Below are 13,379 nucleotides of genomic sequence, written 5' to 3'. Positions count from 1 at the left end.
CGACTGTTCGGTCGATTACGTTTGCTTCAAAGCCATGATGATTAGACTAGGAACGGCTAAAAATAGTGATAAAGAGTTTGATAGGCAACAAATTCACTGTCACGCGCGGCCATCTTTAACATAATTAGTAATCTTTGGCTGTGAGTCGCAAACGTCAAAACTGGTTTAGGTTTAATGTCTTTCCTCTTGATACAGCCAATCGTCGAGCAGGTTCAGCACGTGCGGGAAGCAGCGCTTCTTTAGGTTTGACACAAATGAGAAATATTCACAGAAGTTTTTAATACCCTCTTAGGTTCCTCGTCCCGCTGAGAGCGATCTAATCTTAGACCATTCAGAAGTGGATCTTAGAATAAATTTGCAAATCCCATCATTTTCTAGCCAAAAAAGATGAACCCTATCTGGTTGCTGCTCTTCAGTTCCTAAGCAAAAGAACCACTTCCTGTTGGCAAAGCAAAACAAATGGCACCCATCAGTCAGATACAAATCGCTGCCATAAATAAGAGGGACCTGTTCGTCTGCTGTCATTCTGTGGTTTTGAACTCGGGCGAAAAGAACCCCCCTCCCCCCTCCAAACCCCTCCAATGATTGTGGTAGAAAGTCTGTGTTGTGTCTTCACCGTTCCAACCCGAGCGGGGCTGCTTATCGCCCATCTGAATGCTACATTTATCATATTTTTAATTAACATCTGTAATGATTGTTGATCGTTTTCTGACCGTTCCCTGGTGCGGAAAGACGCGCGTCGTGTCACTGTCACTGATATCTGGTGCGTCGTCGACGCGCTTCCTTTTGCAGATCGTGACCATAAAGAAAGAAGTGAAAATGTCTTAGGTCCGTTGGATGCTCCCCCAGTCGACCGCGTAAGCCTGGCGCAAAAGGAAAGGATGGCTCTTGTGCTGCTCTTGGGGCGCGCTTTCCCATTCGGTTTCGGGCACGGGCCCCTTATTTGGGATCATTAAGTGCCCTGCTTTTAATTGCTCCGTGGAGAGTAGTTTTCCATCCAGCGCCAATATCGTAAAAGTGCAATACCAATTAAAAGCGCTGAAACTTGATCCCGTTTGCTCGCTCGGCTCCACACGGGTACACACACGGGGCTGCGTTTAAATCGTCTCCGAATGCGATGATTGTCGCCATTTGCTTTTGTGACGATCCCGCGCGAACGGATCTGCCGATCGGGAGGGAGAGATGTTACACGCGTCCGCCGATCGCTGATGGTTTCGGTGTGTTCGGTTGGTCCGAAAAATGTTACCACTCAATTATCAAATTTACGCGCACAAAATGAGAAAAATGACACAAATCGCTGGGACATCGGAGATCGAACACACACTGCTCGACATGGGCAACCCCGGGGGAAAGATTATCGTTAACCGCAGAACGGACGCCTGCCGTCCTGTTGTGGTCCTGCGGTCGTGAAATTCCCCCCGACCGAGCGTATTTGACTAAGGTTGACAAATTTGACAAATATTTTAACAATAACAATTTTTGGTGGAATTAATAACAAAGACCGTGCTCGGTCTCGCTCGTGCGTGCGCAGGCTGCGTCGGATGGAGTAGGATGGGAAGCGATGCACCGTGAGAGTAAGAGAGTAAAATGTATGTGAGTTGTTTGGTCGTGCTGAATGCCAGTTTACACGTAACTCGAAAGTCAATCTGTTAGACTGACTTTCAGAAGTAATTAACGTATTATTCAAGATAATTTGTAGAGTTTGGAAAGATATTTGAAATGTTCAAAGTAATGTTTAATACAACTCAGGTTTGATCAGTTCACTAAACTCTGCTAAAGTAAAAGAAACCTTTACTGGGTTGTTTTGTGTTCTTAAATCCATATGAAAGAGCATTTTTTTCTACTTGTAACAAAAAGAAAACCATTCAGCTACAATGTTGCATTTTCCAAAGCAGCTCTCTATAAGCGTTTGCGAACAGTTTGCAAAGTCTGCCAACTGCATTCACGTCCCGTGTAAACCAACTACCAACAAACGATTCTACCATGAGCGTAGAGCGAACATGGCATACGTGCGCCAGCAAAGGACACAACCATTTTCTTCCATTTTGGCCACTCCCCCGGCGTTGGAAACCGGACCCCGATTGGGCGTGACGGTGACAGCAGCAGCAGCATGCCTGTTTCACATCGCACCCAAGCACAAACGAAGCGTCGACTCCTCGGCTGTGAAGCGTAACGGCTGTGTTTGTGTGCGTGCGTGTGTATGTGTGTGTGCGTCACCCTCCTTTCTCGGGATCGGGAACCCTGGTTGCCGGTCGGAGCGCACAGCGCTACTCAGAATGCTGCCAACGTTCGTGCTCGCAATAGGTGTCCGCACAGCGAAGCCGCGTGAGCCGTGAGATCCCGGGAGTCGTCCCCTGTAGCGTGTGCGATCAAGAGTGATCTGTGATCTGTGATCTGTGACTGTTTCGAAGCATCATTGACATCCTATCGCAGTATACACACGTACACATACACACTTTACACGTTTTGACGCGCCGCGTGTGGGCGCGTGCAGTGTTACGCGCGTTCTCGTTTCGTTCGACTGTTGTGATCACGCTTCGGTAGTGAGCTCGGTTCCGTCACTGTGCAAGTGCTATGTGCGGTTAAGGAAGTGTTGTGGTTATCCTGTAGTGCAGTGTTTGTCGCTAGCCGCGTCGGGAGTTTCGTAGTGTGTCAAAACTGAAGCATCAAAATACGTAAGATTTTCTTGTAACGATGTAAATGTGAAAAACAAGTGAAACATAAACGTGCACACATTTGAAACAGTTCCAGTGGTTCAAGAATCAGTGAGCATTAATTGCATTCGCAAGTGAAGACGAAATGAATCAGTGTTTGTTATTGGTGTTCATCCGGTGAGCCAAAGTATAATACCGTACGGCTAGAAAACAGAGTAAGCTTGAACTGTTGTGGCAAAAGGGGCTTTGCAACATTCACTAGTGTTTCGGTTAGTGGTAACTTGAACAAACAAATCCTGCCACAAAATGATGATGAACGCTTTCATGGACAGTGGCTCGTCGGCGGCCCACCACTCGCATCTGGCCACGTTCGGCATCAAGATGTCGCCGGACCATCTGGAGCAGAGCAGTGAAATCGAATCGTCGGCAAGTTCGGCCGCTAGTGCAAGTCTGGCGGCCGCTGCAGCCGCCGCCGCCGCCAGTATGCTTCCCCCGGGTGCATCCGGCACGGGTGCGTCCGGTGCGAGCGTTGGCGGCTCCTCGGCCACCTCCAATGCAAACGCGTCCGATGCAATGTTTTACCATCACCATCCGCATCATCACCACCACCACCAGGGCAGTCCGTCGAATGGGGCCGGTGGTGGTGGCGGGAGCGGAGGCAGTGGATCAGCCTACAACTCGCACCATCTCTCGCCTCCCTCGCACATGTCGTCGCACGCGATGGCCCCGTACCATTCGCGGGACTTCCTGTCGCTCAAGCGTGACAACGATTACTTCAGCACGGCCGCGGTGGCGTCGAGTGCGGCCGCGGCCGCCTCCAGTGCGGCCGATCCGACGTCCCTGTTTGCGCACGAAAGCCCGCTGAACCATCATTCGGCAGCGGCGGCTGCAGCCATCGGGCACCATCCGTTCCATGCCGGGGCGCACTCGATGCGCGCGATGGCGGCGGCCGGGTTGGCCACGGCCAGCGATTACACCCATCCGTACGCTCACCATGCCCACCATGCGCATCACCAGAGCAACTACGCCTCGGCCATGCACCATCACCATCAGCACCATCCGCTCGCCAACCTGCCCGTCAACCCGGGGACGTCCGGGGCGTTCTTCCGGTACATGCGCCACCCGCCGGCGATCAAGCAGGAGATGCAGTGTCTGTGGGTGGAACCGGAGCTGCCACCGCACCATCACCACCACCACCACCATCTCGGGCTGGGTCTGTCGGCGCTGGCCGCCAGCATTGGTGGGGCCGGGTCGGACGGCGGTAGCCGCAAGACGTGCAACAAAATCTTCAGCTCGATGCAGGAGATCGTCACGCACCTGACGGTGGACCACGTCGGTGGGCCGGAGTGTACGACGCACGCCTGCTTCTGGCTCGGCTGCACGCGCAACGGCCGGCCGTTCAAGGCGAAGTACAAGCTGGTCAATCATATCCGCGTGCACACGGGCGAGAAGCCGTTCCCGTGCCCGTTTCCGGCCTGCGGGAAGGTGTTTGCCCGTTCGGAGAACCTGAAAATCCACAAACGAACGCATACCGGTAAGTCACCGTCCTGGCGGATCTATATCCTACCTCACCCTGGGGGGTGGTGGACCTTTTCTTTACTTCCAAGAACAAAACGCAAGACCATACTAAGGAAAAATACCGACAAAAAAAAAAACAGCAAGACCTCAAGGAGAAGTTTGCACGCTGTTTACCGACGGACTGTGGCAGCGCAAAAAAGGCAATCGAGGCCTTTGTTTTCCCAAAACTTCAACTCTGGGAAGGAGCATTTTAATGGGCAATACGCTTCCTCCGGGAGGTCCTTACGAGGATTGTTTTGTGCAGTGCTGGAGATTGGATTGTTTTCCCGGAGTTGTTGAACGTCTTGTTTGTTGGGTAGTTTCATATCAAAATAGTAATTATATTGTTCCTACCTTTCGTATTTGTTTGAGCTGCTCATTTCGGCTCAAAACGCAGCGGAAGCTTAATTGCCGAAAGAAAAAATGAGTTGCGCTTGTATATGGTGATTAATGAGTGTGAACTTGAACGAGCGAGAGAGCTCCTCGAATGTGTTGAAGTGGAAAGTGTGCCTTTCAATTAATGACTTGAAAGAGGCAATCGCTTCGCCCTGGCAAGATGTTTATGAAGTTTCCCCCTCTGCCTAGCCGTGATTGGGGAAAACAGTGGAGTAAACAAGTGGTTTCGTTTTTAATAGCTCAGCTTCGGTTGAGCATTGTTCATAAATTAAGACCTAAGCACTCGGGGTTTGTTTACATAGGTAGATAATTTATCGCCAAGGAGGCGAGTTTTCACAAAATTCAATGCAAATTTGCACGCTCCTGTTTCTTAAATTAGTTCCACGGGGGCACAATGTATAAAGTGTAGGAACAAATTTAATTACACGGCGGTACCAAAGTTAGGATTAGTTGTGCAACGGATCGGTCGGCTCAAATCGTTCCGTTCCGTGTAGTTTTTGTTTTCTTTAATCGCTCCTCGGCCTCATTCAAACATTGATCTTAATTAATTTCTAAATGCTACGCAACAACTCCTTTTAGTTCGATTTGTTTTGGGTGTTAGCTTGGGATAATGTTGTTGTATTTTTTGTTCTCCGGTTCCTTCCTCGAGTAAACAATCTTGAGGGTAAACGGTACAAAAAAATGTGTTAGTCTGAGCGAACAACTAGAGAATCTTCCCATGTGTCGATTACCATCAGATGAGGCAAAGAATGATGAGAATTCCATTCTCTTCTTCTTGGTTCTGTTTCTTACCCCGGGCCAGCAGATTCAGAAAGGAAAAAGGAGTAATTAATCTCCATTTTCGAACGTTCATCACCACCAGCCAGTCAGCCAGCCGGCCAGAGACCAAGCGTGGCCTCGGGGCGTGCGCCCGGGCCCGTACAAATTGATTTCGTTCGTCCATCATTTCACACCTCCGCGGTGATTTTGGAGTGCGCTTGATCGCGCTTCCTTCCCGATCGGTGTTTGTGTTTATGTGTGTGTGTATGCGTCTGATAGGGCATGTAAATATGAACAGGTTTTCTTCGCTCGTCTGCTTGCCACCAACGATCGTTTTCATGTAGCTCATTAAAAATCGACATTCGCACTTCGTCTAGGTGGTTCAAGCCATTCAGACAGTTGCGAAGAGAGAAAGAGAGTGAGAGCATGACCTTTCAAGTGGAGCATTTGGGCTTTAATTGTTGGGATAAATTATTATGGAATACCAGCTTAGACCGTGCTTAGAAATCGATTTCAATAAATGTGTACACAGGGTGGAAATTGGTCTGAAAAATGGGAGAGTATTTCAACACAAAACCGAGCGCAGTTTTCAAAGCGTAGAGAATATCGATTTTTCCATCAGGCAGCCAGGAGATTATTTCAACACGCACCAAACACACAAACCACAAAGCACAACAGCCACTGCTGCTACTGCTGCTGCTACTGGGGGAGTCTGTGTGAGTGTGGCCTTTGCTTCCCTCCCCCCAACAGGAGAGGGTTCCAAGGAGGGAGACAGGAAGGACATTCACAGACACACACACACACAATAACCGGCCATCAGTGGCGACAAAAGCAGAGCAGAAGCAATTGTTGAGCCACACAAACTAGGACGACTAGGATCGAGGTGGAGTGAAATGGGTTTGCCTGCTTTCCAACCTTCAAACGACCCCATAATCCAAGCCCCAAGCACGCGTACACACAAACACACAACGGTAACGGGTCGGAGAAACGGGTCGCCTGGGTTGATCCTGAAGCGACGTGTGCCTCTGGTCCCTTGCAAACCGCGTCCTTCCCGTGGCTTAGTTTGTCGGTGTGTTGGTGTTTGTTGTGCATGATATTAGGGCTTCCGTTGTCCTGCTGTCATTGGCATATGCTTGCCGGTGGAATGGTGCGGTACGGTTACGACTACGGGCTAAACTTGGCCCCGAGGCCAACGTCCGTTCGCATCCTTTGCCGTGGAAGATTGAGTTCATGGAAGTTGGAAGTGATCCTGCTGTTACACTCCCACCCAGTTGCATCGTTTTTCCTAGAAATCCGTGCACAAACAACAACAAGTAACGCCACTGGCGTCGGTTTCTGTCTGGGGAGGGGAGTGCAATGAGCAAACAATTAAATCGAAGTCATAACACAGTTATTTTAAATTGACCGACACAGAAGCTGGTGTTTACTGGGTTGACTTTCTCGGGCTTGCGTTTTCCGTTGCAAACTTGTGTCACCAGTGGTAGAGCATTTATTGGTGTTGTGTGGACATTGTTGGGCGCGATGCATCGGCTTAAGCCGCTAGATGGAACATGCGAAATGTAATACAAAAAAGGCAAGGTTTTTTTCCTCGCATGTGAAACCAAAAGCATCGCCCAGATGCAGTCATAGGTTAGTGGAGTATTGAATGAAACAGTGAACAGTGTGAGACGTGTGGTTGGGGTTTTGTTTTTCATTGTTTTGAACCGTTCAGGATGTCAGAGTGTGGTTTGGTTTTGACACTTTTATAACGGCTAGCCATCATGATCGCCGGGTGCATCAATGATTGAAGTACCGCCGCATCAACTAGGCGTTATTCATCAGGGTCAACCTCAAATGAACTATCAACCAACGTCAACGATGACAACCTGTGAACTTGTCAGTTTTTGCACAACAATGTTTTCTGATGCGAGAGCAGATGGTTTGCAACACCATTTGCTACTTCATGTGGTACATGTGGCGAAAAAAATACTGTTTCTTGAAATATAGGTTTTAAAGACAATTTTCTCACGCTTTTCAGTCCTGAAAGGGAAACGGTTGGCGCGTTCGGTTCCCCAAGCTCCCCACGGTTACAATAAATATTGAATATCCTTCCCACCTGTATTGTAACACAACCGTCCAGCTTTAGGATAGGTTCGTTGGTACAAGGTTCCAATAGGCTGCATTCAACTAACGTCTTAATTTACCAATCATCCGAGGTTGAAATTGGGTGTCTACTTTTCATTGGATGTGTGTGTATGTGTGTGTGTATATGAACTCGATCATCTCCGTTTTTTACCCCTTCTACTGTGCAGATCCCTTAGCAGGGGTCCTCAGCTCGCTCTGTATCTCGTGCAGGATGATTGGATTGGATAAAATTGCAGCTTCTCTTTTTGCACAAGTCCTCCACCACGATGGAGGCTGAAAGTTCTCATAGCGTCGAGAGATTGGTGTGAATCGGACAAGGTCCGAGGAGCTAAGCGATGATGGTACGAGCTTGAAAACTTTGTGGTACGTCTAATTCTACCTCCCCGATTCGAAACGTATAATTTTGAGTGTTCATTTTCACAGCGTGAGCTTCCATCGGACGTTGGTCGATCCTCCTCCTGCTCTTAAGCGGTAGCTTGCGTTAAATGCGCTTTTTTGCGTCCAAACCAAGCTTCCAAAAATAAATAAAGAAGTTTGAAGCCACAGGGCCTGAGGGCTTACCGTAGCGGTTGAAGGTTTTCCATTTGGCGGTTGAATATGGTTGAAGGTGTTGGCTGCGTGAGGCAACGGCCAGCATAGGCCCTCTGCTTTGGCTCTTTTCGTTTACGGAAGTCGATTGGGCCAAACAAGATCTCGCAGTTTTTGGTGTATAATTTACCCGCCCACTTTAGTACGCCCATTTTTCGCGCATCGTACCGGGAGAGTCCTTGAAGAAAATTGATTATCTTCCTTTTCGCTCCACCGTGGTTTGGTAGCTGGAAGCGGTGGAACACTCACTCACACATCTAATCACGAGCGGCAGAGCGTGCTGCCGACAAATGAGCTGTTAAAACAAAACATAATTGCTTTCCGTGGAGCTGAAGTGGTGTTCGACAGACGGCGGCTGGTCGTTAAGGATGGGAAGAGAGTGAAGATCATATTACGACCTACAGATAGGCTAAGAGTGGCTAGTAATCGGCTTCCTCGTTTTGTTTGCTTGCCACCCAGATAAACTCGGCTGCCGGTTGCGGTGGTTTCGTTTTCCAGCATTTCCAACACCTCCTCAAATGTTGACATTGATTTTATCGATCCCAGACCGACAAGGCTCGAGTTTGGGGTCGTCCGTGACGGGTTGAGTGTATCGTGTCGCGGCACGTTGCGTCTACGGTGGGTCACAGCTCATCCCAAAACAAGCCGTGATGTTGAAATGTTGTCAAACACGAGCTTAAGTGACCACTTGAGATAAGACTCCGAGAGGACCTTGACTGATCTTTTCGTGATCCTTTTGTACGTTCTTCCCGGGCTCTCCTCGGAAGCACATCTGGCATGGGACAGCTTTCTTCTTCCTCGGTTACTTTTAGATAGCGTGCCAACAGCGATCTCTCCTGAAGGGGTCCTTCTCGTTCTTCTGTGTCGCTCTTGTGTCATTTATTTTCCGTCAACATTCCGCCGCAAATCAAAACAAACCAATTTACGCGACACAAAAGGCACTCGTTCGCTCATTTATGTGCGGATTCCGGTTCCTTGTCGGGCTGACGGGGATTGCGATTCGTTCCTCGATTCGATTCCGATTCGTTTCACGTCAAACAATGTAATGCGCACTTCGGGCATGGTGGCGATGGTAAAGGAACAATGGCCGAATGGGAGAAAAAAGACCAAAAGGAGTGTCTTCTGTGTGTATGGCGGAACTGACACATAATTTATCGATTCTTTTGGGATGGTTGGTGCAAGCGGAGGAGGATGGTTTGTTCTTTCATTCGCCGGGTCGGGTTTTTTTGTTCGATGTTTTTTTTTTTATTTTCTATCGCTTCTTGGATTGCCTTCCGTTGGCCACGATTGCCATCGAGGTGCCATTAAAAATCTATCATCAACATTAATATCAAAATAATAAATAGCGACGCTAGCAGAGGGAGTCTGTGATAGGGGGAAGGATGTCTCCAAGTTCCGTTGCTGGTACAAAGAAATATCAATAAGAGGGAAAAGTGCTTAACGCGTCCTCATTCAGCGCTCCTTGAACGGCCATTTCCTTATCATGATTTCTCGGTGGTTTGCTCCATAACTACGGCGAAGCGAAAAAAAAACACCCACCATAGCAAAAGTGAAAAGAAATAGCTACCCTTAGCATGTTCTTTCGGTCTTTCCTTTTGGTGGGTTTTCTCGAGCGTGTCAGTGTTTTTTTTTTTCTCCAAACCTCCACCGAATCCACATGAAAAAAAACAGCGCGTTTGACCATTCTTCCTTTTTTCGGGTGGCCATTTTTCCACCCATCTCTCTATTCCATTTTCACTCTCACTCGCTCCCCCCGTTTACTTGGCGTGTTCACCCCACATTATCTATCGACGATCCCTTAGATCGACATGGGTCGATTGGTAGGGTTTTAGGGAAACTTTTTGTTCGTTTTTTTATCTCGCTCCTTCTCTACCCCATGTGACCAACGACGACGTCAGCGCAAGATTTCTTTGGCCGGCTTGTCGGTTGGGGCGAGAGCGTGGGGCTTGACACAAGGAAAACTGACAAAAACACACGGTTCTAGGATGAAAAATGACCACGGCCAAACTCCCTTTGGCCTGCTTCTTCGACACTGTTTCTCCATCTTTCTTGCCGCTGTGACTTGCCATGTGACCATTTCCACCGTGGGTGTGCGAAAGAAGGAAGTGTCAATGTATGTGTGTGTGTGTGTGTTTTCGTGGAGTTGTGGTTTGCGCTTAGCCTACCTTTCCGGACTGGTGTACGATCGATGTCGCCAATGTCGGCGGGAAAATCCCTCCCGCACAGAGTAACACACAGAGCTTAAAGGAATGGCCAAAGACGACGACGGTCGTGATTTTTCTTCAATCTCCGGTTGGGGTGCTCTTTTTTTATTAGTAGAAGCGTTTTCTGCTTTTGTGTGGCAATAAAATGGCGCTTTAAGCGTTGTTTAAACAGTACACAAAAACCATCACTTTAAGGATATTAAGGGATGAGATGAATTAAAGCATGAGCAATGTTCGGCTAGGTATCTGTAACTGAAGTTTAAAGAAAAAAAAATCTCTCAAACAGATTACTAAGCAAGACATCAAAACACGAGCTCCACGTGCTGCACTGCTAATCAGAAAATTGGAAGGTCGTGTCATTTTGCTTGTCGAAGTAAATTGTTTTTCCAATGACCCACAATAAACTCCCCTAACAGGGCAGCGCACAATTTAGGACACTCGAGCCCGATCTGCTTAAACACATCTCTCGGAACACGATGATTACTATCTACAACTTTACGTAGCGTAGCGCTTTGTGACGCTTCCATGTGCCTGCTGGACGACGGTGTATTTGGTCGAACGTAACAAGCACGCTACTCATACCTCAATGTGTCAGCAACAGTTAGCAACGGCAACCTGCGAGAGCGCCTGTCCATCCCAAAAACCAATCCGAAGCCGCCCGTGTGCGCCGGCCGTGTTGGGTAGTTTGATTAGATAGAAAATTATCCAGCTCAAGCTGGAGCGTTCGAGTGCGCCCGGGATAGGTGGGGTCTCTTGGGTGGAACAAATTTATTTCCCCGCCATGTTCTCGGTGCTGTCTCTGCGCTCATTTTATGATTATTTCCCTCGCTCTTTGGCCGAAGACGGTGCTCCTACACCAGCTACACCCCCAGAGTCGTCATCATCATCAACATCGCATTCGTCGTTTGTTGTTTGTTCGACGTCATCATGCTAGAACGGTGTGTGTGTGTGTGAGTGAGTGTGTTTGTTCGTAGTAACTGTCATAAACATCAGAGCATCGAATCGATTTCGAATTGAGGTTGGTGGTTGTAACGGAAAAGGAACATTGGAAGGGAGGGGGCTGCGCAGAGAAGGAGTAAAACTTATTTCAATCCCAGTGCTCATTTATATAAAAACGCAACGAGCTATAAGGCGCATACACGTCTAATATCTGGATATGTATGTGTGTGTGGGTTTCTGTCTCTGGGCCACGAAGCCCATATCTTGGCCACGATCGATGGAGGTCTGGGGAGAAACAAACGCACGTCTCGTGTACATCAAGATATGACAGTTCGGAGGATGTTTTTGTTATTTGACAAGGGTGTGTAGCAGGCGGAACGGAGCAGTGACTGGCGCGGGTTGGTTCGGCGCCAAGTAGAGCACGGAAGCGAAAAAATATAAACCTCGTCTCTCACTTGGAAAAAAAGGCTCCAACGGCAGCTCGGCAGGAAAAGAGTGCGGTGTAAGAAAATCACGCACATCAAAAACAGTCAGCCTGAAGAGGAGATCAAGAAAGAGAGAGAAAAACGACGAGCGGCTTGAAAATTGACTTCTTAGGTAATTTCAATTTGAAGGTACCTTTCATTTCCCTTTGCTTTGTATCTTTTTGGATTTTTTTCTTCTTTCGCTGCCTATGTTCGGGTCATATCTGACAGGCCCACAACCCTCTTCCCAACAGCCCTGAACAGCTCAGCAATTCATCCTTCGATCTGGGCCGGCTGATAAGAGATCTTAGCATTTTTAGCACATAAATCTTGTAAGCTCATAATGTTATCTTAATTTTGCAATATTTTCGTCTAGCTGTGATAGGCATCTCGGAACCTTCTGCAATTTTGTGGGAAGCGTGCAATTGGAAATAGATCTATTTGACCTATTCGAGAGCGAAACATCATGTAACACTAATCCGAACCGCTTGGTGGTGTATGATGTTTGTGCTGGGAGTTTGAAGCCACAAACGCCGACATACACGTCTGCCGCCCGAAAGCCGACCGTTCTTGAAAGAACCACAATTTTCGCACTCTCCAAAGAATGAAGCATCAGGCTGTAAAGAAGTTCGAAGCCGATGGTCCGATTTTTACTCCTAAGTTGGTTTTAAGAGGGCGTAGCGAGGATCAGAAAGGATCAGAGCGAGGGAAGGATATGAACAAGTATTCAATAACTAATCAAGCCGGCCGACAGAACGATGGCACGGAGGTAACTGTTTTGCTCAAAGTTCATCGTACGGCGGTATAGTTTCGGGCCATGCAGGTCGAAGGATTAACCGGTGTTAGATGGTGTTGTTTGCTGGAAGCTCTTGGGTGGATCCTTTTCATTCCATTCCCTTCCTTGCCTGTCCAATAGCAGTCTTTGTTTGCGTTGGTGAAGAAAAAGTTTGTTTGTTGTTCTACCCATCGACCTTGTTCAACTTCAACATGGTGCTGAAGTTTCTTTGGGATAGAGGAGAAAGAGAGGCAACTTTCGCAAGTATAAATAAACATATAAGTATCCTGCCCGAGAGGACTCGTATGTGAGAGAGCGTGCCAGGTATGCGCAAAGTGAAAGGTGTATTGTGGGCGCTCGGGACAGGAATGTCGCACATACACGGTTCCTTACGAGCTTGTCACACGGCCATCATGGATTATGAGCCAGCTCGATCCTTGTCGAGGGAGAGAGAGAGGAGGGAATGTGTTTTTTGTCAGCGTCCTTGTTGGGAGTATTGTTTTCCTGGGCCGTATTCAGAGCGAAAGTGAGTAAAGCTACTTAGAAACTGGATTAGATCACTCGAAACGGATGCAGGCTCAACGGCAGGATTAGCCGGGGACATTGTGTAAGGTGTCGTTCGGGAAAGCTGTTGAAAAGCGTGTGAAATGGATCGATTATGAGCAGCGACGTGGGCTGACACGTATTCGTTCCTTTCGTGTTTTGCCTTTGTGCGTTGGGTCGAGGATTAGTTCGTAGAACATGCTTACCCGCTTCTGCTGATGAACTGGATGATGATAATTCTACCATTGGCTTTAGATCTCAAGATATGTGATGGAAATGATTGAGTGATTAGTTGAATGGATTGAGTGGAGTTGTCAGGAATAGTAAATCACATCCTTGAACCAACCATGCAATGCAAAGCAAATTAATGATTGTT

At 48.0% G+C, this 13,379-nt stretch overlaps 1 protein-coding gene across 1 annotated transcript in view; it reads left to right on the top strand.

The window, feature by feature from the left end:
- Positions 1–2,289: 2,289 nt before the first annotated feature.
- Positions 2,290–13,379, top strand: part of LOC120896804 (pair-rule protein odd-paired) — a 34,272-nt gene continuing 23,182 nt past the window's right edge. Inside the window, exon 1 of the mRNA XM_040301255.1 lies at positions 2,290–4,188. Coding sequence (XP_040157189.1) covers positions 2,961–4,188 — 1,228 coding nt within the window. The 5' untranslated portion in view covers positions 2,290–2,960. The remainder of the gene's footprint in view (positions 4,189–13,379) is intronic.

This window comes from Anopheles arabiensis, chromosome 2 (genome assembly GCF_016920715.1).
Source record: "Anopheles arabiensis isolate DONGOLA chromosome 2, AaraD3, whole genome shotgun sequence".
Lineage (NCBI taxonomy): Eukaryota > Metazoa > Arthropoda > Insecta > Diptera > Culicidae > Anopheles > Anopheles arabiensis.
The sequence above is the reverse complement of the archived record's forward strand: the minus strand, read 5'-3'. Positions and strand labels throughout refer to the sequence as shown.